This window comes from Coturnix japonica, chromosome 12 (genome assembly GCF_001577835.2).
Source record: "Coturnix japonica isolate 7356 chromosome 12, Coturnix japonica 2.1, whole genome shotgun sequence".
Lineage (NCBI taxonomy): Eukaryota > Metazoa > Chordata > Aves > Galliformes > Phasianidae > Coturnix > Coturnix japonica.
In genome coordinates, this window is record NC_029527.1 from 13,320,598 (window position 1) to 13,344,435 (window position 23,838).

The following is a 23,838-nucleotide window of genomic DNA, read 5'->3' on the forward strand; positions in this document are numbered from 1 at the left end:
ATGGTAGAGGAGAAGTGGGGCGGGGGAATAAAAGCAATACATTAAAAAGTTTGGGATAATTTTTTTCTTGTAACCCCTCCCCGATAGACACGCTCACGCACACACGCACACACGTATCCACACACGTGCACACACAGGCCTTCCCCATCCCAAATGGAAGCAAAAAAAAAAAAGAACAAAAAAAAATTAAACCAAACAAACCGAAAACCAACAAAATGGAGTAAAGGCAGTGATAATCAACATGCAGTACTGTGCAAATATGTTGTCCATTGGAATCCTTAAAATCTGGGCAAAGACTTGATCTGCAGTTCTGGTGTACATGCTCAGTTTGATGTCCTCAAGTGTCCAAAATTGGCAGGACCTGCAGTCCACAGTTGGCTGCTAAAGGTAAGTGAATCAGTTTAGCAAATTTACAACACTGACGTTGACTGTAAGAGAGGAAAATCCCAAGTACCAAACAAGTCCATCCAATGCACAGAGTACAAATTCCTTTTTTCAACAAAAAGTAGAAAAATCAAAAATACTCCCAAATGGGATACTTGATGGCACTAAGAGTTAACATATTTCATAGTTGTCAAAGCGGACTGAGAATCCTCCAGACTGTACAACAATGGAGAGATTTCACAGCTAGGTTTGACGTGTTCTTCCCGTCTTCGTCCTCAGGATGATGGTGTCAGACATATTCATTCTATGTCCTCATTTACAGGTTCATCTTCATAATCTCTGTCGTGATCGAAATCTGGACTGTGGTTGGCTGTTGTCACTAAGGAGAGCGGGCCTTCATTTTCATCTGGATCTAGCGGTTCTTCTTTGACATGCACGGGGTGCCTGAAAAAACAAAAACAAGGTCACTCGGTGAGCTGCTCACTCCAACAGGGCTCTGACAGCTCGGGGGGCTGGGCAGGAATGTGGGGTGGTTTGGGCCTTTGGAGCTGCAGGGCACTGAGGAGCAGAGCCTGGACGTGGAGCCAGGCTGTGAAGGCTGCGCTCTGCCGCTCAGCCTCCTTGGGGGGAAACACTCTGGGAGGAGCACCTCGATGGGCCTTCAGTCTCGGCATTGAGAGAAAGCACTCTCAGCTGACATATTAAGTTGATTAATACAATCTTTGGATAAATAAGTGGAATAAGCACCCGAAAAGCAAAGAAGCAGGCTGTCGGCCCGCCGAGCTGGCGGAGGTTGGGCTAATCACCGCGCTGTGTGTGCGGCGTCGCTCGTTAACATGCAGAACCTGTGAGACAACTCTCCAGAGGACGACCCCAAGTGAGGTTCTATCATTAATCAACTTCAAGCAAACACAGCAAAGAGACACCATGATACATGCTTTAAACTCCAAATTAATGCATATTTTTACAAACTGTCAATAAGGGAAGAAAAGCCCTGCCAGGAAACACAAACAGAGAGGAAAAGGCTCGCTCAACACAACAATATGATAAGAAAGCACAGTCCTAACGAGAATAATAACACTGTCAGCTGTAAACAAGGCAGAACATGATCCCCAGCTCATGGTGGGCACAAGGATGTACTGAAGAGATGAGATCTGCCAAATTTCCCATTATGGCACAGCACATGAATAACCCGCAGGGGAACGGGGCTTGGTCATTCAAAACGGGTATGATAACAATTGAAAAATGTTGTCCGTAAATCATATTTACAACAAATCCTATACAAATACAAATTACCTTTTCTTTTTCTGTTCAGCAGCTTTTGAAATGTAAAATAGCCATGTGAGTCAATAGTGTCTTGTTGGTGGGACTTTATAGGAAAGTAAGATTTTATTGACATTACCAAGTATTAATAATGCGACACAGCAACGGAGACCCTGTTTGCTTCCTAAATAATTGATGTTGTAGGCAATCCCTTAAAATAAAGTGTTAATGAGTTCAAGTCCCACTCTGTCTCTCATTGAGTTGATATCCACCTCCTAGAGTCCTGTTTTTATTCCCAGACAAGCTAATTTAACCCTTTCACATCAACTACTTGAAAACATCTGAGTGCAAACACCCTCTGAAAGATCTCTTCCTCTCCTTACACGGCTCTGCCTTAGAATGATTCAAAATAGCTGTATTTTACTGTACGCATTGTGCAGATAGAACGGCAGTACTTCTTGTACTCTGCTGCACTGACAGGCAGGAAGAATAAATCGTGAAACAGGGAAATGTACTCTGCACCTAGCACACAAGCCAAAGGTAACTCTGCCTGTTTCAAGAGACCAGGTAGAACCAGCTGTTTGCCTGTACTGTGCTCAAAGCTCAAAGCACCCTATTTATTTAATTCATCTGGGGATGGAACTAACTTGCTGACTACACATATCTCTAATGTGAGATGTGAATGCCCTTCAAGTCCCTGCATATTTCAACTTCTTGAGTGCTGAAGGGCTAATACTTCGGTATGATCTGCAACTTCCTGCCCACCCAACCAGGAGAAGGCTGCTACTACATTTGTGCACATGTATCTTTTTCTGTCCAGTTTAAATCACACGTTCTATCACCATGTCCTGTGCCATTTTCAGAAAAAGAAGGAGAAAAATAAAGAGAAGGAAGAGACAATTCCAGTCTTGGGGGCTAAGAGCTAGCTATCGCTGCTGCACATGCAGCATCTTGCTGGAGCCTGTGAGCTGCTCGCAGTTGCCAAGGTGGACATGTGCTGAGTGTCCTAGAGCTCACGGCTGCACAAACATGAAACCACACTGATTAGTTGCAACTAGAAAAACTTCCATTATGAATGGTCTGTGGTGGGACCCTGGCTTGGGAGGAAGAGTGAAATGAAAAACAGGAGAAATAGGAAAAGAATGGTCATGCACACAGACCGACGAAGTGAGTGCTACTTGGCCTTTACAGTAGAGAGCTCTTTTACTGCTGTTTTAACGTAGGTCTTGCCTGCTGCCCTTCTAGTACTGATGTTACTGCAAGGCTTATTTTTGCTTTTTAATTATTATTTTTGGAAATGCAGACCAAACATTTTCCAAGGTAAGAGCTGAATGCATTTTGCACAATGGACACAGAAAGGAATTCCTCCAAGGCCACGCAGGGGCCGTGCCTCGGTCTCCCATCGCACCCTCCCACCTGCTGGGTAAGAACAAACGTGTGCCACCAGACATGGCCGGTGCCCGCTGTGCTCACAACAACCCCAAATTCTGCGAACGCTCCTTGAAAGGCCTCTGAACCTTTCCAAACCAATCTCTGACCACCTTCTGGTTTTGTTATGAAAGCAGGTGAAACCAGGTGGTTTTAACTGAGTTTCTCTTTGAGGTTTGGTTTGGTTCCCAGAAGTCAAAAGCAAAACTTAAGGACTGAAAAGCAAAGCAAGCAAAGAACTTACGCTGCTCGACCCTGAGTGAGACAAAGGCAGAGGGGCCCACAGAGCCACAGAGCATGGCCACAATGCCCCCCTCCAGGGCTCACGTGTTGGACAGGCATCAGACAGTGAGCCTGGAAGAACTCCATCCCCCAAATTAGGAGGGTGATCTGGGTAATGCAACCCCCCTGGGAGGGATTTGCATGGCATACAAAAATAATTCATAACCTTGCATCCTCTGTCAGCTGTAACCACAAAGTGCCATGTGAGGAAGAGACCTGACCAAACCCAAGATTTTGTTCTAACATCTCAGAGCAACTGACAACATTCAGTTAAAGTAAGCTAAAAGGCAAAGGGAGATTTTCACGTCTTTCAAGTATGTCTGAATCTCTATTTACCACCTCCTACTAGGGGAGGAGAAACTATCGACTCTAAACCACAAAAAAGGCAAATGCTGGGCTAGGCAAAAAACAAACAAACAAACAACAAACAAACAAAAAAAAAACCCACTAAAGGAGGTGAAAGAAAGAAAAAGAAAAAAAAGGGTTTCCTATTTCTTTTTTGTATCAGCAGCATTTCAGCCCATTCCTTTTAAGCAGATGCCTAAGACTCCAGAAGGGGTTAACAATAAATAACCTTGCTGAACACTGATTCCCCTTCTTTTCACATCTGAGTAATTCTTTTGTTTGTCCACTCTGGGAACAGAGGAGTTTTTAATAAAGCTGACTGTTGTTTAAAGCCACCGAGTTCTGGTGGTGCACACAGCATGGAGTAGTTTGCTTTGTGGCTACCTTTGGAGCATATCAGGATGAAAGTGTTATGTCCCCAAGCTGTAATTATGCGACTACTTTCTAGTGTTTCAAAAGGAGGGAGAGGGGGAAAAAAAAAAGACCTAGCTGTGGCTCAATGTGTCATAAAAAGGAAATGAATGAGTGGTAATAAGACTTCAGCTAAAGTGTTAGACTTCTTAGCTGTCATGTTAACAAGGTCTTCTAAACCTTACAATAAAGTTTAAAGCTTGATTTATTTTAATATACTGAAATTGTTTTAAAAAAATCATTTGCATTGGGACAAGGAAATCTGCACCGAGAAAAAGACTGGAAACATCACTACCGAAGCATGCTGGCTGCCAGTTGGGGCTGCACAGCGTCTGGAAATCCACTGTTGACTCTGGATTTTATTTACTAAACAGGGCAAACTTGAGACAGTTTTGGTTTTAGATCCTTTCCTGTTCCTAAGAAACACCGTTTTAAAGGGAAAGCTCACAGACTGGGATTGGAACATCACCTCGCCACGTTTTACTTAAGCAAAAAGAAATGTTCAGCAGAGAACACATATATTATCAATTCCGAGAAAATGAAAACACTCAGGAAACAATCATTTCCATATTACAACAGAAAATTGGATTTTCTGGTGAATAATGAAAATGAGGCATCCCTCCCCCCTTCCTTCTCTCTCTCCAGTGTTTGTTCGCTGCCCCTCACCTTAGTATCAATGTGCTAAGAGATGATTATTAAGTGCAACAAAGGCCACGGCTACGCACAGCTCCGGGAAACGTCCTAGCCCGCTTCAACTCAGTTATTTCCCCCTCCCCTCCCCCCCCACACACAGTCTCTTCAAAGACAACGAAACCTTAGGTGAAACGAGGAGTGCACGAACTTCGCTAGCATCTAACTCGCAAGAAATAATTACTTGGATTAACACAACATCATAAACATTTGTCCCTGTCTGTTAGGCCAGGAGAAACTCTTGGGAGAAGCCTCATTTCTGGAGAAAACCCACGTCCCTGTGCTCCTCCTCCACACCGTCCCTGCGTGGTCACGGGCAGAGGATAACAAACTGTGACTCAAAGTGCCTCGAGATGAATCCGCTTCTGATCGACGAGAAGCGTGTCACGTAATGCGACTTCGGGAGAGATAATTAATACTGCACAAACAACCACTGGAAAAGCTAAACAGACGATTTGAATGTTTTGAAGTAAATGGTAAAAGACAATGTTTAAAATTAATTATTAATTAAAAACGAATGTTGCCATCTTTAAAGATGTTTTTTTTTTTGTTTTTTTTTTCAAAGCACATTGTGCATTGATTTAAAATGCTGCAATATCAAAGTACCCAGAGCTTCAGATTCCTCCGTGCCCCCCTCCCCTCTGACAACACATTATGCAGGTGGGAAACTTTTTTGCCATTAAATGCTAATTAGTTTCACAACTAATTACTACAATGGTATTAGGTTAATGTTTTCCACTTTTTGATTTAGACTTACTTTTGTAAATCCCTTATTCAAATTACTTTGAAGTAAGAGACGACAAATTAGTTCTCTTTTTAATGCGTAATGTGAGCTGTGGCGAGGCAGCCAGTCATTCTGCAGCTCATGCTAAGGAACTGCCAGCAGGATGGCAGTGGGCTCCTGAGCACAGCTACTCACACAGGTAGTCAAGGTACTTTTTCACATTTGAGAACTACAAGACTTATAAACTCTGGCTCCCTCGCCAGCTGCCAATTATCCGGTATGCAATCTGAGGGGAGCGGGGAATTTACAGCTTTGCAAACTCACTCCATCACCCCATAAATACTGAGCACACCCATAGGGGCATCACACCCTTCCTGCCTTACCCTTACCCTTTCCTGCGCGAGCTCGCTGTCCTGGTGCCATTCATGTTGAGCAGGGACAGCAATCCCCCATTACTTCATGCGGTTATATATGCACTCATTATACTGCCGTCTGTTGCTATAATGCTCCTATTAATTTTCCTTTTGATATTTTAAGAGCAATCTATAAATCATGCAGACCTTCACGTGTGCCATCATTAATGCTGAGCGAGACTGTTGTGCATCAAGTGTTTGTCAGACCTGCCCAACAGGCCCATTTCCCAGCCCAGCCCCACCGGGTGTGCTTGCCATGTGCTCCGAAATGGGGGGAAACACCAGTTTATCCTCTGAGAAATGCAGTTGCCTAAGAGGTTTTGCAACCCCACAGTCCGAGGTTTAAAGAAGAGAATTACAAACGACTTTACAATTTTACAGCCCCGTGTGCCTGTCAGACTGGATTGCGCTGATTCCTTTGTGTGAAAGTTGGTAAATGGCCCTTTTATGTTCTCATCAGCCAAAGCACGTCCCCAGATGGAGACCTCAACTTGTGCTGCTCACACCAAGAACCTCCACAGTCACACTCCAGCAGGTTAGACAATGCCTCGACCGGCGCGTGCGGCTCTGCCATACTCACATTGCTTGCATAGGGGAACGTCCTGGACTACTGTCACTCCCATTACTGTTCGTATGCTCCATTGCACCATTAAGCTCTTCCCTCATCACGTTGGCTAGGTTGCCCAGAGTGGGATTTCCCATGGAAGCAGTAGTGTATAGAGGTATACTGTTCTCAGCCATTGAAGCCTGCCAAGGACACAAACAAACATATGAAGAGCCATGACTAACGTTTTTATGCATTGCACAACACACTCACTTATTCCAAAACATTCTCCACGTTTACATTATTTGCAATTACCAGTTTTTTAAATATTGTGCTTTCTGATAGGTATTACACTGATTCCACCAAGGGAAATTTCACATAATTTACATCAGGGTTTATGCATTCATAGCTGCACTGGCTTGTGAGTGGAAATGGAGCTTTCCATTCCCTATTTGGAATTACACCTCCTGGAAAAATAAAATGTGCTTTTCCTATTTTCATTTTACAAAATTATGATTGGGGCTTTGGGTTGGTTTGGTTTTTTTCTCTTTGGTAGCTTAGGTCTGGCTTTTGGCTTTGTTTTTAATGAAGGTTAATGAGGAAAAAAATTAGAACTCGCTCGGCTGGTAACTCCTTCCTACCAGCGCAGGCAGGCACACAGCGGGATGACAACGCTACCGAGCCTGATTTTCTTGTGCAGCCTGCACTGATGTACCTGAGAGCCAAACCAGCCCATGTGAAATTCTCAGTCCTGCCTTGTCACTGGAAAAGTGGGAATCTGATGAATTCTGACAAATCCTCCCCCGCTCTTTCTCAGCACCAACAACCCAGCTTTCCACCTCGCTACTGCAGATGTGACCATTTCACTGAGGTTTTTCACCCTTCTAAAGAGGCACCACGCAGAGGCACACTGCAGTCAACTTTCTAAATGGCAATCTTTCTACAAAGAGAATGAACTGTTAAATATTTCCCTTCTGATTCCCACCGCTCTGCCTGCTAATATTTACTGTATGTCAGGATTAGCTCATGTTGGAAGCACAGTCCCGTGCCCAGCCAGGCAGAGTGGGAGCCCCAAGGAACCCAGTGCTATGTGGGGCTGTGTGTGTGGGGAGGGCGGCAGGCCTTAGGGGTTGTGGTGCTGAGGGACTCGAAGGACATTTCACCACTTTACCCATCTGAGCCACATCCAGATGACATCATCCACAGCCTTCTGTCAGCGTCAGCACTAGGACCACAGATGCTGGCTCGGCTGTGCTTGACCCAAGCTGGCGGGAGGTCAGCTGGCTACAGAGCCAGAAAATCCATCTGACTGAGGGTCTGCATGATGCAAACCTGCCCATGGGAGGGGAATTCACACATATGCATTCCCCAGTGAATGCTCTCCTCCACTCCTAATTCATGGGACCAAGCTCCATGCTCACCACCATCCAGGCCAGCATTGCTGTTCCCATACACATGAGGCTGAGGGATGACCAGCTCTACCTGCAGCATCTTTGGGGGCATGGCCCCTTTTATTCCTCCTTATGTTGACCTCTCCATGTGTAGCCCTATGTGTCACACATGATTACAAAAGCTATTCTAACAGGGAGGATTATTTTTATCTTCTTGATTCAACAACCGGCAAACTCATTGTGATGAGGGGACGCAAAGAATGGTTCACATTTCCTGCACTTGGCAAAATAATGACTCAAGTTCTTCACCAACAGTGATAACTTGTAATTGCAGTAAAGCAGTTTCTTGGGGGAGAGGTGGGACATGAGGAGTATGTGCTATAATCACAGTGCTGAGGGGGTGGTTTGGGGAGCACAAAACCTCTCGACAACCTGTTTGGAAAAGGCAGTGTTGGTGAGAGCTGTGTGCCCCTGCCTTGCACAGCCATGAGGGAAAGCAGATGGAGGAGATGTCAGAGGGGTGGTTCTGCCACCCCACAGGGAAAGAAAAACCATATGGGAAGCTGCCTGCAGCAGGAGGTCAGTGTGCACTGAGCTCCCACAGTGCAGCTCTGCTCAAGATGCCCTGTACCAGGAGCATCCCAGGGGATCCGGATTCCCAGTACACCCAGCAGAGAGGAACCTGCCAATATGTTTAAAAACCAAAGGAGGGTGCAATGGATAGCATGATTTCTCAACCCCATTCATTACAGGGGACATGCAAGCAGAAGAAAACCTGGCCCAGGCTCTTTTCTCCATCAGCTGAGTTCCTACCACGCTACGTGAGGCCATGGGCATGTGTCTCTGCCAGGGAAGGTAGGGAAGGAAGGCAGCTTGGAGGTTATCACAGAAGACAAGAATGGATGGAGATGACGACAACGACACGTGTTTGAGAAATAAAACATGAACAGTTCCGTATGATAAGCATATTAATTGAAATTAGTCACATAGTTAACAACGTGAAGAAATGCAGGATCATTTCATTTTTGCCTTTCAGCCTCATGAATGTAAAATGTGCTTGTAATCTTAATACTATTCAAGAGACAAAGCGGTCTTTAAAAATCACACTTCACAAGACTCAAGGGAAAATAAGTTACTAATGAATGGTATTTACAGTTGCTTCATTTAAACATGCTTTCATTTGCTTTTCACAAGTTACTGCATAAACTCCGATCATGACAAAAAATGCAGAACATCACTTTCCTCCTAATAATCTGCTTCCTGGTTCAGAGAAGTCTGCTAAAGCTTCTATAGAATGCAGTGGCCCCAGCAAATATCCATGGCCACCAGTGAGATACTGGAGAAGTGACCCTCAACACACACACACAATGGGGATACAACCACAGGCGGTGCTGCATCCTGGCTGCATTTCCATGGTATGGATGGGGCTTGGGCCTCAGCGCAAACACAACACCCTGCAAATCCAGGGCACAGTAATATGTCTGTGCCTCTGATTCAGTCGGTGACTCCTGACATTCCCTGTTGTTGTTCAGATGGACTCAGGAATTTGTAGAAATAACAACAACAACAAAAAAGCAAACCTCATCAACAGCACACAAAAAAGGGGCTGGAGAAGAACGCGCTTTCAGGATGACAGTTCCTAACAGTGCAACAAATGCTCTGTGCATTTCTGTACTGTAAAAAACAAAACGTTTGCCTTGCAGTCGTTGAAACCAATACAGATTCCCATGTTTTTCCTATAGGAATTGCGACATTTATTTATTTTTTTTAAACAACAGGAAGATACGCAAACATAGCCCTTAAAAGAAAAGGGGGAAAAATGATCCGCTTTCTCTTTAAAACCATGAACAATAGAAGGTCACGTGGTGCAGTATCCTATCATTCAGCACATTAATAGCTGTGCTAGAGTAATTACACTTGTGGTATTTTTGCCTCAAGTGAAATTCTGAAATAAGAGGATGGAAATTATGATACTGCTGATAAATATTAATAAGTGAACTTTTAATTTTTTTGCCACAATATTCAAAATGCTAAGCATCTAGCTAATGCTGAAGCAGCCTGATATGTGTTTGCCTCCAGGGACTATGATGCTTTATGCACTTAAGAAAAAAGTTTAACGGAATTAAAATTTAATATCTAATTAGAGCAAGGCTAATATATTTTGAAATGAGTGGGGAAGACACACGCCTCTGTTGCATATTTGCCACAGTCATTAATCTTACCTGTAAAGCAGCATTGAGAGGTGTGCAGTAGGTGTGGCTGGTCTGTATGTTTTTAATAAGAGAAGGGTTACTGCATAAGAAAAACATAAAAAGGAGAGTTAAATGCAACCAACCTCTATGTGAACATCTCAAGCATGTAATGCTTCCTCCCACATCAGAAAACTACTGCTCAGACTGTTTTTTTCCACACAAGTTCTCTTTCATTTCTCTTTTTCTTTAAAGAAAATATCAGAGTTTTTGCCTATGGTTAACATATTTGCCTTTACTAAATAAGGAATATCATTATCTCGTGACGTTACCTCACCATGTGTCCTACTACCCTGTGTTAGTAGCACATCTTGGGATCTCCGCTCATTTTACTGTGTTCAGGAGAAATTTTCCAGTATTCAGCATTTCTGGGAGCCAGTTACCACGTAAGGGTCCATCGTAAGGAGGCTATGACCAAAAGCATCATGGAACACTTAAATACTGTGCATGGCAAATTGTTCTCAAAGTCACTGGCAGCAGAATTCCTTACAAATGAATGGGGGACCGTGACAAGAGTGGATTTTGAGCTACATTGTTTCCTGACGGGGAAAGGGTTGGCACTGCCTTCACTCCTACCCCTAACAGTCTGGGATGTGGGGAGAGAGGGGAGGTGGCACAGAGGCAAACCAGCTGTTCCTGCTGCTCTGCAGCCAAGTGGCAGGGAGCACACAGCCCTAATGGCCATTCTAGTAACACATCTGATGTGGTATCTCAGACCTTTGCTTTGGTCATCTTAAGTTTAAATATGGAGGTGGATTTGAAGAACACGTATGGTGAGCTTATCCACTCTTTAGTGGGCATTAAAAATCACCAGTCCCCACTGGAGGAAAAAGAAATCCTCAAATGCAAAGCAGATACTAAGTGCCAGTGCAAAACATCTCCAGAAAGTTTTACCACTTGCTGGGCTTTTTTGTTTTTTTCACTGAGAATAAGACATGGTGAGAGAAGTCTTAACTGAGCCTCTCCCACAGGGACCAGCAAGGATCAGCTGGCCTTCGAGGGATGGTCAAACCAAATTGCCTTATGAACCCCAGGAATATCTGTGTGTGGTTGTTGCAGGCACAGGATGCACTGCTGTTTAATCTTTACAGATGGTCTCACTTCACTTCTTCCTTTTTCTTTTTCTTTTTAATATCAATTCATTAAAGAGTTGCAAACCAAGGCATACCATTGAAAGCAAACGGAAATATCACAATTCGAACTTATCTGAAGCCCCTCCCGGCATATATCTGTCCTCCTGACAGACCTACAGCAGCATATCTGCATTACTGTGGACAATAAGTTTAGGCTACACAGCGCTATAAACAAATGCTATAACAAACATGTCAAAGTAGAGTTATTATTATAGGCATTTGGATTATCAGAGTAGGACACACAAAATACACACATAACAACTAAAACTTTTGCTCCTTTAGCAGCAAAGGTGATGTCGCTATTTTGTGAAATGCAAGCCTACATGAGATGGGTAAATCATGCAAAGCAAAGCAACAGCAGAAAAAAAAAATTAAAGCAAGTAAAAGCTCTTACTGTGCAACAAGCTCGCCAAAGTTTTCATCAGGGCAGTATTTTCGAGGACGGCCTCGTTGAATATGACGGCCACGTTTAAACTCTTCATCATCAACAGTCCAAAAGGACCCAAACTCATCCTCTACTCTGATAAAGCACTTATGCAGTGAGAGGTTGGTGCGAATGGCACCCTGGGACAAGAGCAGCAGCAAAGGAGATGAAGTGGAAACAAAGGGACACGGGATCGGGGACAGAACAGACATCAAATACAAGGAAAAGGAAAAAGAAAATAAAATGCAATAAGCATAAGCAAATGGTTTGTGAGGGTTAATATGCATTGCCACCTAAAAGCTACTAGCATGTGATGCAACAAACACCAAGCAAGCAGGGTCAGGGTACTGGTGGGCATACAAACAGTAGTGATGAGATGTTTGTCTTGGTTTTCCTTAACTGAAACAATGCGAAACCACCTGTGGTTGGTCTAACACCAGCTAGCAGCCAAAAGCCTCTACGTTAAACTGTAAGCATGATCCAAGCTAGGCTAAGAAGTTCAAACATGGTGGACATACCCACTGATCTTTTGTGGCCTTCGTTTTTGGAACTCTTGTTCATCCACTGTCCATACTGCCCCTTTAACGTTTTCTACTCGCACAAAACACTTGTGAAGACTAAGATTATGACGCACTGCATTCTGCAGCAAGAGAATACATTCAAAAACTTTCTATGAGAAAATGCTCATCATTGTCCAAGAACAGCAGCACAGTCAGCTTGACAGCCCTCATTTTGCAATGTCAACCCCTCTCCCCGCACCCCAGCTCTTTAAATCTTATTTTGCAAAGTTAATACAAAAGCTTCAACCCAAAATTAAAAAAATCAGCTCATTCTTATCAATTACCCACAGTGCAAATGAGAACAGCCATCATTTTATAAACACGCACGTTGTATAATATGGCACATTTCATACACAACGCAAGAGGAACATTGCATTGACATTTTCAAAACAAATACATAGGCTTCTCCTCTCCTGGAAAAGAAAGCAGTGTGAAAGAACAGAAAGGATTTCATGTGAGTGTGGACGGCTCAGTGGAGTGCAGAGGCACTGGGGCTGCTGCTGCTGTGGTTTCCCGCAGCTGGGCTAATGGCAATCAGGTGCCGAGCTCCTGCCCCACCGGCGGCACAGAGAGGGGCTCGGCAGCACCCAGCCGGTCGGCACGGCCCCAGCCCCTGCCTCTGCTGTGTGCTCTTATATGGAAGTTGGCTCCCGTTCTTGGCAAACTGCTGCACCGACTGATCTGAGCCTCTGCCAAGTGCAAACACGAGGAGGGCTCTCCGAAACAAAGTGATAATATCCCTGCAGCTCATCACCCGGAGGGACCCTGGCGCTCCCAGGCTTTGTGCTGGGTTGTGTGCTGTGGTTTGGGGGATGAGCACAGCACAACTAGCACTCAGACTTTCCCCTCAGATGGCCACGATGAGGCACCTCGCTGCCTCATGGCAAGCTGGGGCTCTGCTCTCTCTGCTCCCCATACTGCTCTCACAGAGTGCCATGCTACATCCCACAGTGTGGGTTTCCCAAGCACAGAGCTGTTCTGGTTGGTACATGGAGCTCATCACTAGCACCACCGAGGGGGGCCTGGAAAGCAGAGAGAGAAGAAGAAGCCATTTGCTGAGAATATGCAGGCGAACAAACTCCATCCATCATCACTGGCACCATTGATTTAGTCAATCTGGTTGACTCGTTAGCAGGCACAATGCCAGCCAAACACATGGTCTGGGTCTAGGCAACCAAGAGACCACACTTTTTTTTCCCTCCTGTCATTGTCATCTTTTTTTTTTTTTTTTTTAAATAAACATGGGGTCTGGATGGTGGAAGTGAGCCCTAATCATGAATGTCTAAATCACTGTGCAAACAAAGGGTATGGAGAGTGCATTTGTCATGTAAATTAAGAAGCAGTGATGTGTGTGCTTGTGAGGGAAAGGCTAAGAAGAGTCTTTTGCTACTTTTCCATGTCCCTGCAATCACTGGCAAAGTCCTGTCCCTGTTTCATGGGAGCTTTCAGCAGATACTTGGCAGCAAGCTCATCTCCTCTGGCTGCAGGTGCCCGATCCCACAGACATGGGGATGGCCTGGTTCCGTGGCATGCTCTGTGTACTTCAGCTCTTCCATGGGGATCTGTTTGTCATTCATCCTGCCCTTACTTTGTTCTCCTTTTTTTAACGACTCTTCTCCTCCTTCTTCTCCCGGTTTTCACTACTTTGTCAAAGTTCTGGCAAACCCCCTGGCTGGGAGGTGGAGCAGAACACTGAACGTCCCTCACCTTACGGGCGGAAAGCAGCTGCCAGTGGAGCAGAGCTCCGTGTGAGCACAACCTGACACAGGGTTGCCGGCCCACATCTGGGTAACTCAGGCAGTTTCCTGTGAAAATGGGAACGCTGTCAAGTCTGGAGCAAAACGTAAGAATAATAATGCTATTTCCCACAGTGAAAGCCGATCTCCCAGTTAATACGGCAGTTGATCAAACGCATACAGCAGAGTTCAGTGAAGTGAGTACTCGGAGTTTGTAAACAGTCTCCAAATACACAGCTGAGTAGAAATATCTGCATTCTTTAAACATATCTAATGCCGGAGAAATCCTTTACAGCCTGTTACTGCTCCTTTTGAAGTCGAAGCATGACTCGCCATTGAGGGCTGGGACTGCCGGATCAGGCTCTTGCTGAAGACACTGAGACAAACGCAGTGGGTATTTGCAGGATGCCCACGAAGCACTGCCCTGACTTTCAGTCTTCAGTATGATCACTTATTTAAGGAATTCATCGCACACAGAAAAACACCCCATTGTTTTGTTCCCAGTGCCTCTGGATACTTGCTATCTAGCAGTTTTATTCACGTTTCAGAGCCACACCTGCAGCCTGTGCCTCATGGCTGCAATTCACTGCCAGCAAATTACTCCAAAAAATAAAAGCAAACAGGCATCGCCTCTGACCTGTTAGAACCAGTTCACAGTGCTCCCATAGCAATCAGCTTAACACAAAAATTAGGAGCTATTATTCTAAGATTATATATTTACCTTGGTAAAAATATTTGTATGCAAGCCACTTTTGCAGAAAAATTACTCTGAACATGCTTGAATGTAGAAAATGAAAGGGTCTGTAATTTTCATAACTGCTCGGGCTCCGCTGCTCTGCATTTTGGGGAAGAGGTTCATTTTGTCAGGGTTGTTATTCCTGCGCTCATCCGTGGTTTTGAAACAGGTCTCAAGGAAGCCAGCCCACACCAAACCCTGACCTGAACTTTAGGAACACTGACTCGAATGCCCCCTACACATTAGCTGAAGGTGAGCTCAAATCAGCATATATATATTCAAATTATTCTGATTCTGCAATTAGACCCTTGCGTTCATCCTGCGCCCTGTGGGCTTCCCATCATGCTAAGGCAGAGCTGCATTTTCATCCCTGCTGTTCCTGAAGGCTGGCATAAATCTGAGTAGCTCAAAAATTGCATTCCTTGCATAGATGCCAGAAGTTGAGATGAACCTTTTCTTCCCAGGCTGCGAAGCAGAACATGGGCTCCTGGACAGGGTCAGGGTGTCCATGAGGGGTTTCTGCATAGACCTGCTGTGCTCTTCTGCAAGCCCAAGGGTCTCCAGCTCAGCTTCTCTTCTCCTCCTCTGTACATGCACACTGTTAGTGCACGTGGCTCCTGGGACTTGATTTTAAGTGATATGCAAGGCTAATTCCTAACACTAGCCTTGCAGGCTGCCAAGATTGCCTTCTTCCACTCCCTTCTCCACTTCCTTTCACCGCTGGAATTAGATAGGATTTTTGCTTTAGCACCCACACCTGCAGCTGCTGAAAAGGCCTACTGGAAGCACTCCAGCAGCAAAAGACAGGCAGGTCTAAATGGATCTTAAATCAGGGAAAGTTAATTTCCTTTTTGGATATTAAGGAGTCTGCAAAGTGAAACACTGCTCCTGTTTTCTAACTGAAGTTGAAAAATCAAAGCAGCAATCACAGAGACTTTTCCTGCACCTAAGAGGTTAGAGATTGAGGTTGAAAATATAAAAATTGTCCTGGGATCTGAATTAAAAGCAAACTGTTCTACTAAAAATGAAGTAAATTCCAAGGATGATTTTTAGCTCCATCCTCTGATGGAATTAATTCCAAATACAGGCTGAGACAGGAAAAACAGAAAGAGCTAATGAAACAGCAAGTATGGAACATATTCATGCTACCTGGTCATTTGAAGTCTGGGTGCAACAGAGCTGTCCAGATTAAGAGCAACTCAAACTACTGTGATGCAGTTTTTATTGCAACACAAGATCCTCTTCTTTGACTCATCTATCAGTAATTATACCAGCTTAAGAAGCCAGTGTGGCTACTGTAATGCTATGTACAAGAGAAAGAGTGGCACCCAAAATACAACTAACTCCCAAGACCTCTTATCTAATAACATCAGAGATGGTTATGGTAGGAAACTGAAGTGCCAAATATTTCAAGTTTTAGTTCTGTTACACAGATTTCTTATGGTAAGGTTTGCTTCTTGTGTATTATGTTCAATGAGCTGCTGCTGTGTGAATAAAATGAAGAAGTTTGTAAAACATCCGTGTGCATAGTTGAGAGTCAACTGATTGAGGAAAGAAATCCATTTATCTACAGATCCTAGGGAAAAAAAATCAGTTGTTGTGATTACAGCCTGCATAACTAAGAAGACAAACAGCCTGTCTTCCACCGACACAATAACATTACCTCTTTTTTTTTTTTTCCTTTAATACATTCCAGCTGAAGGGCTTGAGTTTCACTGCTAGCAGCAACCACACAGAGGAACTCGTGGCATAATCACAGAACATAAAAGCCAATAATGGGGGATTCAATTAGTGGTTTTCAAAGACAGAGGAGTTTTTCTGCCAAATATCAAATTGTTCCTGCAGATAAGGCACCCAGCGCGTGTCACAACCGCCGATCTACATTTTCATGTCCACATGTCGTTACGATTTGTTATGTCATCAGCAGTGTCTATTCTGTACATGTCAGGTATCAAAGGCAAGAGGCACACACAGGCTAAGGCTTACCTTCCACGTCGCTGCGTTGCGCCTGAAGTAAGCAAACATTCGCGTGAACCAGTTGTAGATTTCATTTAGTGTTAGCTGTTTTTCTGGAGACTCAAGGATGGCCTTGTGAAGCAAATCAATGGCAACATGAGTTGTGGGCAAATCAGTACAAAATACAGAGTTTTACTTGGGCCAATACAAAAAGAATGGAAGAACGAAAGAATGAGAAAATAAGAGAAGGGATTTGGAGCAAAAACCTGAAGGAAGGTTTTCACAATATGAACTAAGATTAATGGCTGTATTTAACAGTTCAATGGCAAAATTCAAAATGGAATTATCTAATTGTTTTGAGTTTTTATTTCTGTTTCCTTACAGAAATATTAATTTATTAGTCATTCATAAAGCAGAATCAAAGAGAAATGCAAAACATTTCACTAGCTGATTAAAGCTCAGTAATTATTTAGAGCTCAGATTAATTCTAGGGATCAGAGATTACTGTAGCTTGTGATAATTGACTTGCCATCTTTAAACAGGCTCATTTTCACTGTTGTGTGAAATGAATTTCCTAATAATCACATCGTATTGTAATACTTAATCAAAAGCAATTATGTTATATATTGCAGTTCTAAAAACCCTTATAGTAAAGGTTTGAGCATTTGAGCATGCTTACATACCAAAGGTTTGAAAATCTATTTAATCCAGAGCGCACACATATAGGGAGACTTTGTCTAATCCGAATGCCTGTGTTTGGCTCCACTCACCTGTCTAATTAAAGATGCATACGTGAACGGTGGTCTAACTTCTGCATTCTTATAAAATTCTTGGTTCTGGGCAATATCTGCTAAATAAAGAGCAGTTGTTCTGTTATCATCACAGCCCACTGCTGCAGGTGTTGGTAACAGAAAGCTGCCAGGCTGGGGAAGGCCCATACCAGCAGCACCTCTTTACCTGAAGAAATGGGGACGTTGTATTTATCCGAGTACCGCCTCCGGATGGGCCCGACGTTGTGCATGCTTGTGGTAGTGATGACTGACGGTCCCTGCGTGACGGGAGTGATGGGTGCAGTCGGGGTGGTGGGAGTATGAGGTAAGCTCTGTGGAGAAGCCTCGGATGCTGTCTTGGAAAGCGTGACGCTGGACACCAGATTGAGCTGTGGAGGAAAAGGACGAAGGCTGCATTACAAAGGGCAAATGTGGCTAATTAAAGGTGGTGGGGGAAATTCTTGTTAAGAAAACGACCCTATGCTCAGAGCAGACAACGCAGCTCGAGTGCTTGCTTCAGCTCCAAGTGCTGTTGTAGCATCTCCATTAGCAAACAGAAAGAAATACATACATCTCCAGATAGATGGATCTTATAACATGAACAATGCAGCCCACTACCAGAACTACAAAGAGTGGATTTTCACCCAAACCTTAAAACAAGATCTTATAGAGTGCATCACCAGTTTGGTATTTTATTTCAGTTCCATTGTTCTACAATCTGAACCCCACACCTCTTATTTCCATGCTATCATTATGCATGGCTTCTAATCAGTCTTCTTGGATATTTTACTGAAGGCGCCAGGCTAAGAATAAAAGGCCAGATTTTCCTAGGGACATAGTAGGGAGTAACGTAATCTCTCTCTTCAGCATTTGGGATTGCTTCCTTTTTTTTTTTTTCCGTTCCCTCCTGTTCATCCATTTTAAAAGCAAAGCCCCGAGTAGGTTAACTCTGGAATAATTTAATTAATCACACCGCATGAAATACTGCAGCCACTCAGCCCAGCACAAGTGGCACCATTCTGCTCTACCCTGATGGGAGGCACGGTGTTACCTGCACGAGCAGCAGCAGCTGAATGCCTCTGGGACCGAGCATCCAACCCAATCAGAACCCATCCTCCTTCTGCACCCAGCCATACCCACACCAGCAGCACCCGCTCCTTCTCACTGCCCTTCTTGCTATCCGAGAAATGATGCTGCCTTACAATCGGTGGCTCCTACTGGAGTACTTTAAACAAACAACCCAATCTCTTAACAACGACATCAGAAAGACGAGGGAGAGAAGGGCTCTTTGACTACTTCCACGTTTCCTTCCCTTAGGCACTTTCGCAAATAATATTGCTGAAATCTTGACCCCATTGAAGTCAGTAGCAAAATTCCTACTGAATTTAACAGGGCCAGAATTTTATAACTTTTGTTCTGATTAAAATTTCTTTTGGCTGGACATTAAAGCTTTTCAGATGAAGGAGAGGCACACAATTCAGACATGCCCCCAAACATCTCATGTTTATCCATAAGACTCCGTATTAATTTTCCTTGTGTGAAAGTAACCAGATAAGAAAACTCCTATTAGCATCCCTCGTCTGCTCTAACAGCCACAAATACTGCTGTTCCTTTATCAAAATAACAGGATTTATCCCAAACAAAGGTAATGGAAAACAAAGGGCTCTCGTGTCACAGGAATGACACCAAGACAAAAAGCTGATTGCCCACAGGAAGGGCAGAGCAGAGTGACAGATAAATAGCACCAGTTTTTCAATCAATCGTCCCTGCTTTTCGAGCAACTCTGCCTGTGTTAAAGCCCAGCCACAAAATCCTCCTGCAGCACTGCATGCTACTCAGGTACTGCAGACACCCATCCCCTGTGTGCCCTGTGCTCACATGAGGATCATCCAGCAGCTCGTGGTGAGGCCACAGAAGGAAGAACCCAGGAGATGATGAGGAGTGTGGCCAAATGCAGGCAGTGATTTCCCAGAGCAGCCTGCCATGGTGGGTTGGTGGAACACTCCATCAGGAACACGCGTGCTCCAAGCCCGCGGTGCCGCAGCCACCTCTGCTTGTTGACTGGCGTGATTTAAGGCCACTGATTAGGGACACACGCATTGTAATGTCTCCCTGTTATCCATCTATCCATCTATTACATATGATAAAAGGACCAGTGATGATAATAATAGTACAACTGACAGGTCTCACCATGAAATTAAATCTTCTGTATTTTATCTCAGTTTCTAAATGGACATTTTAACAGTCCAATAACTGCGAGCAAATCTGCATCAATTTTAAGTGCCCATCTCTGGCAGAGGCTCGGCAGCCAGGCCCTCCTGTTGGAAAGATCACTGCTCGTGCTCCATCATTACGGCTCTTGCTACTCCATTTCAAAAGAGTTCGCTTCCTTTTTTAGCGTTTAAAAACTTAACATTTAATCTGTTTCTACCAGGGAGCTGCGAGAGAGAATCCCCAAAGGTCAGCGTTCCCTGCTTCAAGAATTTGAATCGAGTTAGATTTCTTTAGGCTTTTCAGCATAGGTAGCAACTAGAAATAAACAGAAGAGAGGACGAGCAAAGGGGGGGGGGCCCTAACAGGCTTGACAAATGACACTGTGATTCACACCCACTGCTGGGCCGCCACTAATAAGCTACAGAGGAAGCAGCCAATCTCAGCTAATTACCAGATAAAATTGTATTGTAAGGACTCTAATTAGGAGATGCTTATGGAGGTGATCTAATGATTAAACGCTGCATTCGAGTGACCCCACCATCAATGTGCAGTGGTGCAAGATGTCACTGGAATATTTTGTAGAAACAGTAATTTTATTTCAAGGAGGGGAGGCAGTAATATTTGTAATAATGGCTATGAGGTAAACTAATTAAAAGACAGTTCCTAAAGGAAGACTGTGGCTTTGAGCAGCTGTGGCCGTTCCAAAACAAAGTGCCAAATCTCAACAGAGGAGCTGCAGTCAAGTGGAAAATTTCTGCCTGACCTCTGCTCTCGCTATTAATTTGCAGGAAAACTAATGACACATATACATATTCCCACAAAATTGTTCTAATTGCTAATTTGCCAAAGGAGCCCAGTTTCCAAATTAAACATGACTGCAGTCTGTGAGGAAAGAAAGAACAAAAAGCTGGAACGTGGTGAGTGTGCTGTGCTTCACCTCCACCGGCCGGTGCTGAGCCTGAACCAACGAGTTAATGACAGATGACCTTGGTGCTCGCCAGCAAAGTTCTCCCTCTTCCTGCCCCATACCTGGTGCCACTCTGCTCTGGGGCAGGGGACCAACCCCTTTGGCCATGGTACCAAAACATGGGGTGGGTATGGGGAGATGAGGGCTACTGTCTTCATGGGATCTGCACTGTCAAGACAGAGAGCTCGATGGTGAACTGGAGCAGAAGAACAAATTATGAATGGTGTTGGTTTTGTTGCCATCTTGAAATATTCATCTGAATTGTACACTACTAAATCTTAATACTGGCGGCAATCAGAAACATGCAGAGGATGATAATTTGGGGGCAAAGATCAGGAAGGGACAGGGCTGGGAGGGTTTCTTTTCCTGATGCTGTTCACATTTTCTATTGAAAAACAAGTTTCTATGATAGGAAAAGTTGTTCACGCTGGTACTTTGCACACTGCCCATGTCCCACATACAGCACGTTTTGGTGAGGGACGGTTTCTGTCTGAAGGGATCACACACAAAGGCACAAAGTCAGCGCTGGGCAGCAAGGCACAGCCCCACCAGCCAAGGGTTAACTGGTACTGCAACGTTTTGCACTGGGGATGGGGGAGGGAGGATTTCCTCCAGCCACAAAAGAAAACAAGAAAAAAAAACAACAAAAAGCCACCAAGCCCCATAGCAGCTTACAGTCCTAAAATCCTGTAAATTTAGTCAGCAAAGGGTGCTGGGTGCTTTGTTCAGTTTGTTTTTAAGAACAGTTCCTCGCATCGCTTTAACTCAACAACCATAAAAGCTTTACTTGTTTCAGCATCCAGTATCTGCTTAGGATTTTAATACTAACCTTCCCTTTCAAGAAATGGCCGTGTCTTCCTATTAAAGGTGAAGACTGAGTCACAGTTTTTTCCTTAGATATAAACAACACAGAGAGGTAACCCTCTCTCTCACCCTGTAAAATAGATTTCCAGTAAGTGGCTCTCCCATTAGGGCTGAGCCTGATTCCTTTTTGTGTAAATATCTTCGACAATAGTGGCTGCAGTAAAAAACCCTGATCTGAAACTGTTTCAGAAGAAAAAAAATAAATAAATAAGAAATAAGCACTTATAAATGTCATAGAGAGGCCATACCCAACTGCTCCAGGGCAGGGATTCCCCTGCCATTAATGCTGCTGTTTTGGTCATGATTAGAGTTGAGGATTTATCAGAACTGAGCTGTCGGACCCTACAACACTCTGGAGCAGAGACTGCTTTTCTTGACACGGAGGGTGGGATGGCAAGCTGGGCCCAGAGCTTTGCTAAATGCTGCATCCTCCTCTCCTGCTCCAGTTCGGACGCAGCAGCGCTGGACGGGAGCCTGGCAGGCAGCAATCACTTAGCAGGTGTTGTTATTGGCAGCACCACTGACTCTAAATAAATGGTTATAGAAGTGCTGTGCAGCGATATTGGACTTCTTTGCAAAAGAAAACCTGCTGTGTATGAATTCAAAAGCTATTAATTTTTCAGTCAAAAATATTCATGCCTATTTCTTTTAATAAAGAAACACTGTGCTGAGCAACTGAGAGATAATGTTGACTAGTGGTACAGAATTTTCAATAGAGCAGTTAAAAATAAATTTAGTAGGAGGTCCCCAACAAAGCTATAATTTTCCAGAATGTAAAACATTTTTAATACTAATCAAGACAGCCCTTTTCCCCCTGCGTTCCTTTTTCTCTTTTTTTTTTTTTTTTTCCCTTTTCCTCTCTCCCGCCCCCCCCCCTTTTTTTTTTTTTTTTTTTTTTTTTTTTTTTTTCCCTTTTCCTCTGCTTTCCCTGTTTATTAGCTGTTAACACTAATCTTCACGGCGACACTGCCTGTTACCCCCATAGCCCACAAGGCCCGCCAAAGCTGCTGCCCTCTGCGGCGCAGCATTGATCACCGGCTGCCTTGCCAAACACCGCTCGCCTTCTTGTGATTTCCTCCCTTTAGTTTTTAATCCTTCCTCCTGAGGGGCACTGCTGTTACGAAAGGCCTCCAGGCAGAGTGCTTTGAGACTCCCAGATTATTCCGCCGTTTTAATTTTTAATCCAGTAAGAGCTATAGAAACCAAGCCTCCTCCCATTCTGTTGGGTCTACGCACTTTGCCAACAATGCGCTCAAGCATTTGCATTCAGGCCGAGATGGATATGAGGAACTAGAAGAATGCTATTTTTATAGACGCTGCATGCAGTTTCCACTCTGGAGAGCTGGTATCCACCGCATCAGGCAGCTTCAGGAATCTCATCAGCTGAAATGGAAGGGTTCGTACCTACCGCTCAACTCTACCCAAGACTGCCCCAAAAACTTCCCACTGACTTTCACATCTGCTCCAGCGTTCCTGAACAGCCTGTATTTTTCTATCCTTTAGCCTTCCCATGCACCTCTGCAGCCATTTATTCCCAACTACACGGAAAGTGAAAAATCCGTTTCTAGTAAAAATGGGTGCGCGAAGTGTTTAATGATTTTATGTTCTCTATCTCTGTAATGTGTTCTGTTTCAGACATTAATTTTGTCTACCAACTGCATCTTGGCAGGCTACCATATTTGCTGGGTTAATAGTCTGACTCTTTTTTATTTCTATCACCATAAATCACACATATATGGGTGTATGTTTGCTTTATTTATAGAAAAAAAATCAGTCAAAACAGATAAACCAATACTTTGTCATTATGCTGCATCATTGCATATTGATTAAAATTGCTAGTACTAACTATAGATTGTCAACGCTCAATTAATTTTCACACAATGACTCAAAGCAAAATCAAATAAAGCCAGTGTACCTTTAAATCTTACAAATCTTAAAATCAAGAAGCAAAGCACTCTCTCCATTTTGAATAATCATCTGAAGCTCTGAGGAGCATTTTCACCATTAAGAGGTGAGAAGAAAACAGCAGATAAGGAGTCGCTTTGGTCAGAGAAGAAGATGGAGGGTTTGCCCTGTGCTGGGGGACCCAGGAGATGCCTTGGCTTGCGAAGCCAATTGCTGCCTAGCCAGGAAATTATGGAGCGGCTGACCAACCCCCGCTACCCCACTGGCCACCCCACGGCTCCTCTTCTGAAGAGCAATCCACAGTGGAGGTTTCCCTTCTCAGTTTCAATGGTATAAAACCTGATACCAGGCAACAGCGATTATCATCAAAACGCGCAACAAGAGTCTGTTCTACTGTAAATTCCCGTCAGACAGGGAGAAAGTCAAATAAATACACTACATATAATTTA

General features: G+C 44.0%; 1 protein-coding gene across 1 annotated transcript in view; it reads right to left on the minus strand.

Annotated features, from left to right (window-relative positions):
- Positions 1-239: 239 nt before the first annotated feature.
- Positions 240-23,838, minus strand: part of FOXP1 (forkhead box P1) — a 332,004-nt gene continuing 308,405 nt past the window's right edge. The window contains 7 exon segments of the mRNA XM_032447314.1: positions 240-828; positions 6,521-6,687; positions 10,098-10,167; positions 12,200-12,321; positions 16,700-16,801; positions 17,440-17,516; positions 17,627-17,828. Coding sequence (XP_032303205.1) covers positions 684-828; positions 6,521-6,687; positions 10,098-10,167; positions 12,200-12,321; positions 16,700-16,801; positions 17,440-17,516; positions 17,627-17,828 — 885 coding nt within the window. The 3' untranslated portion in view covers positions 240-683.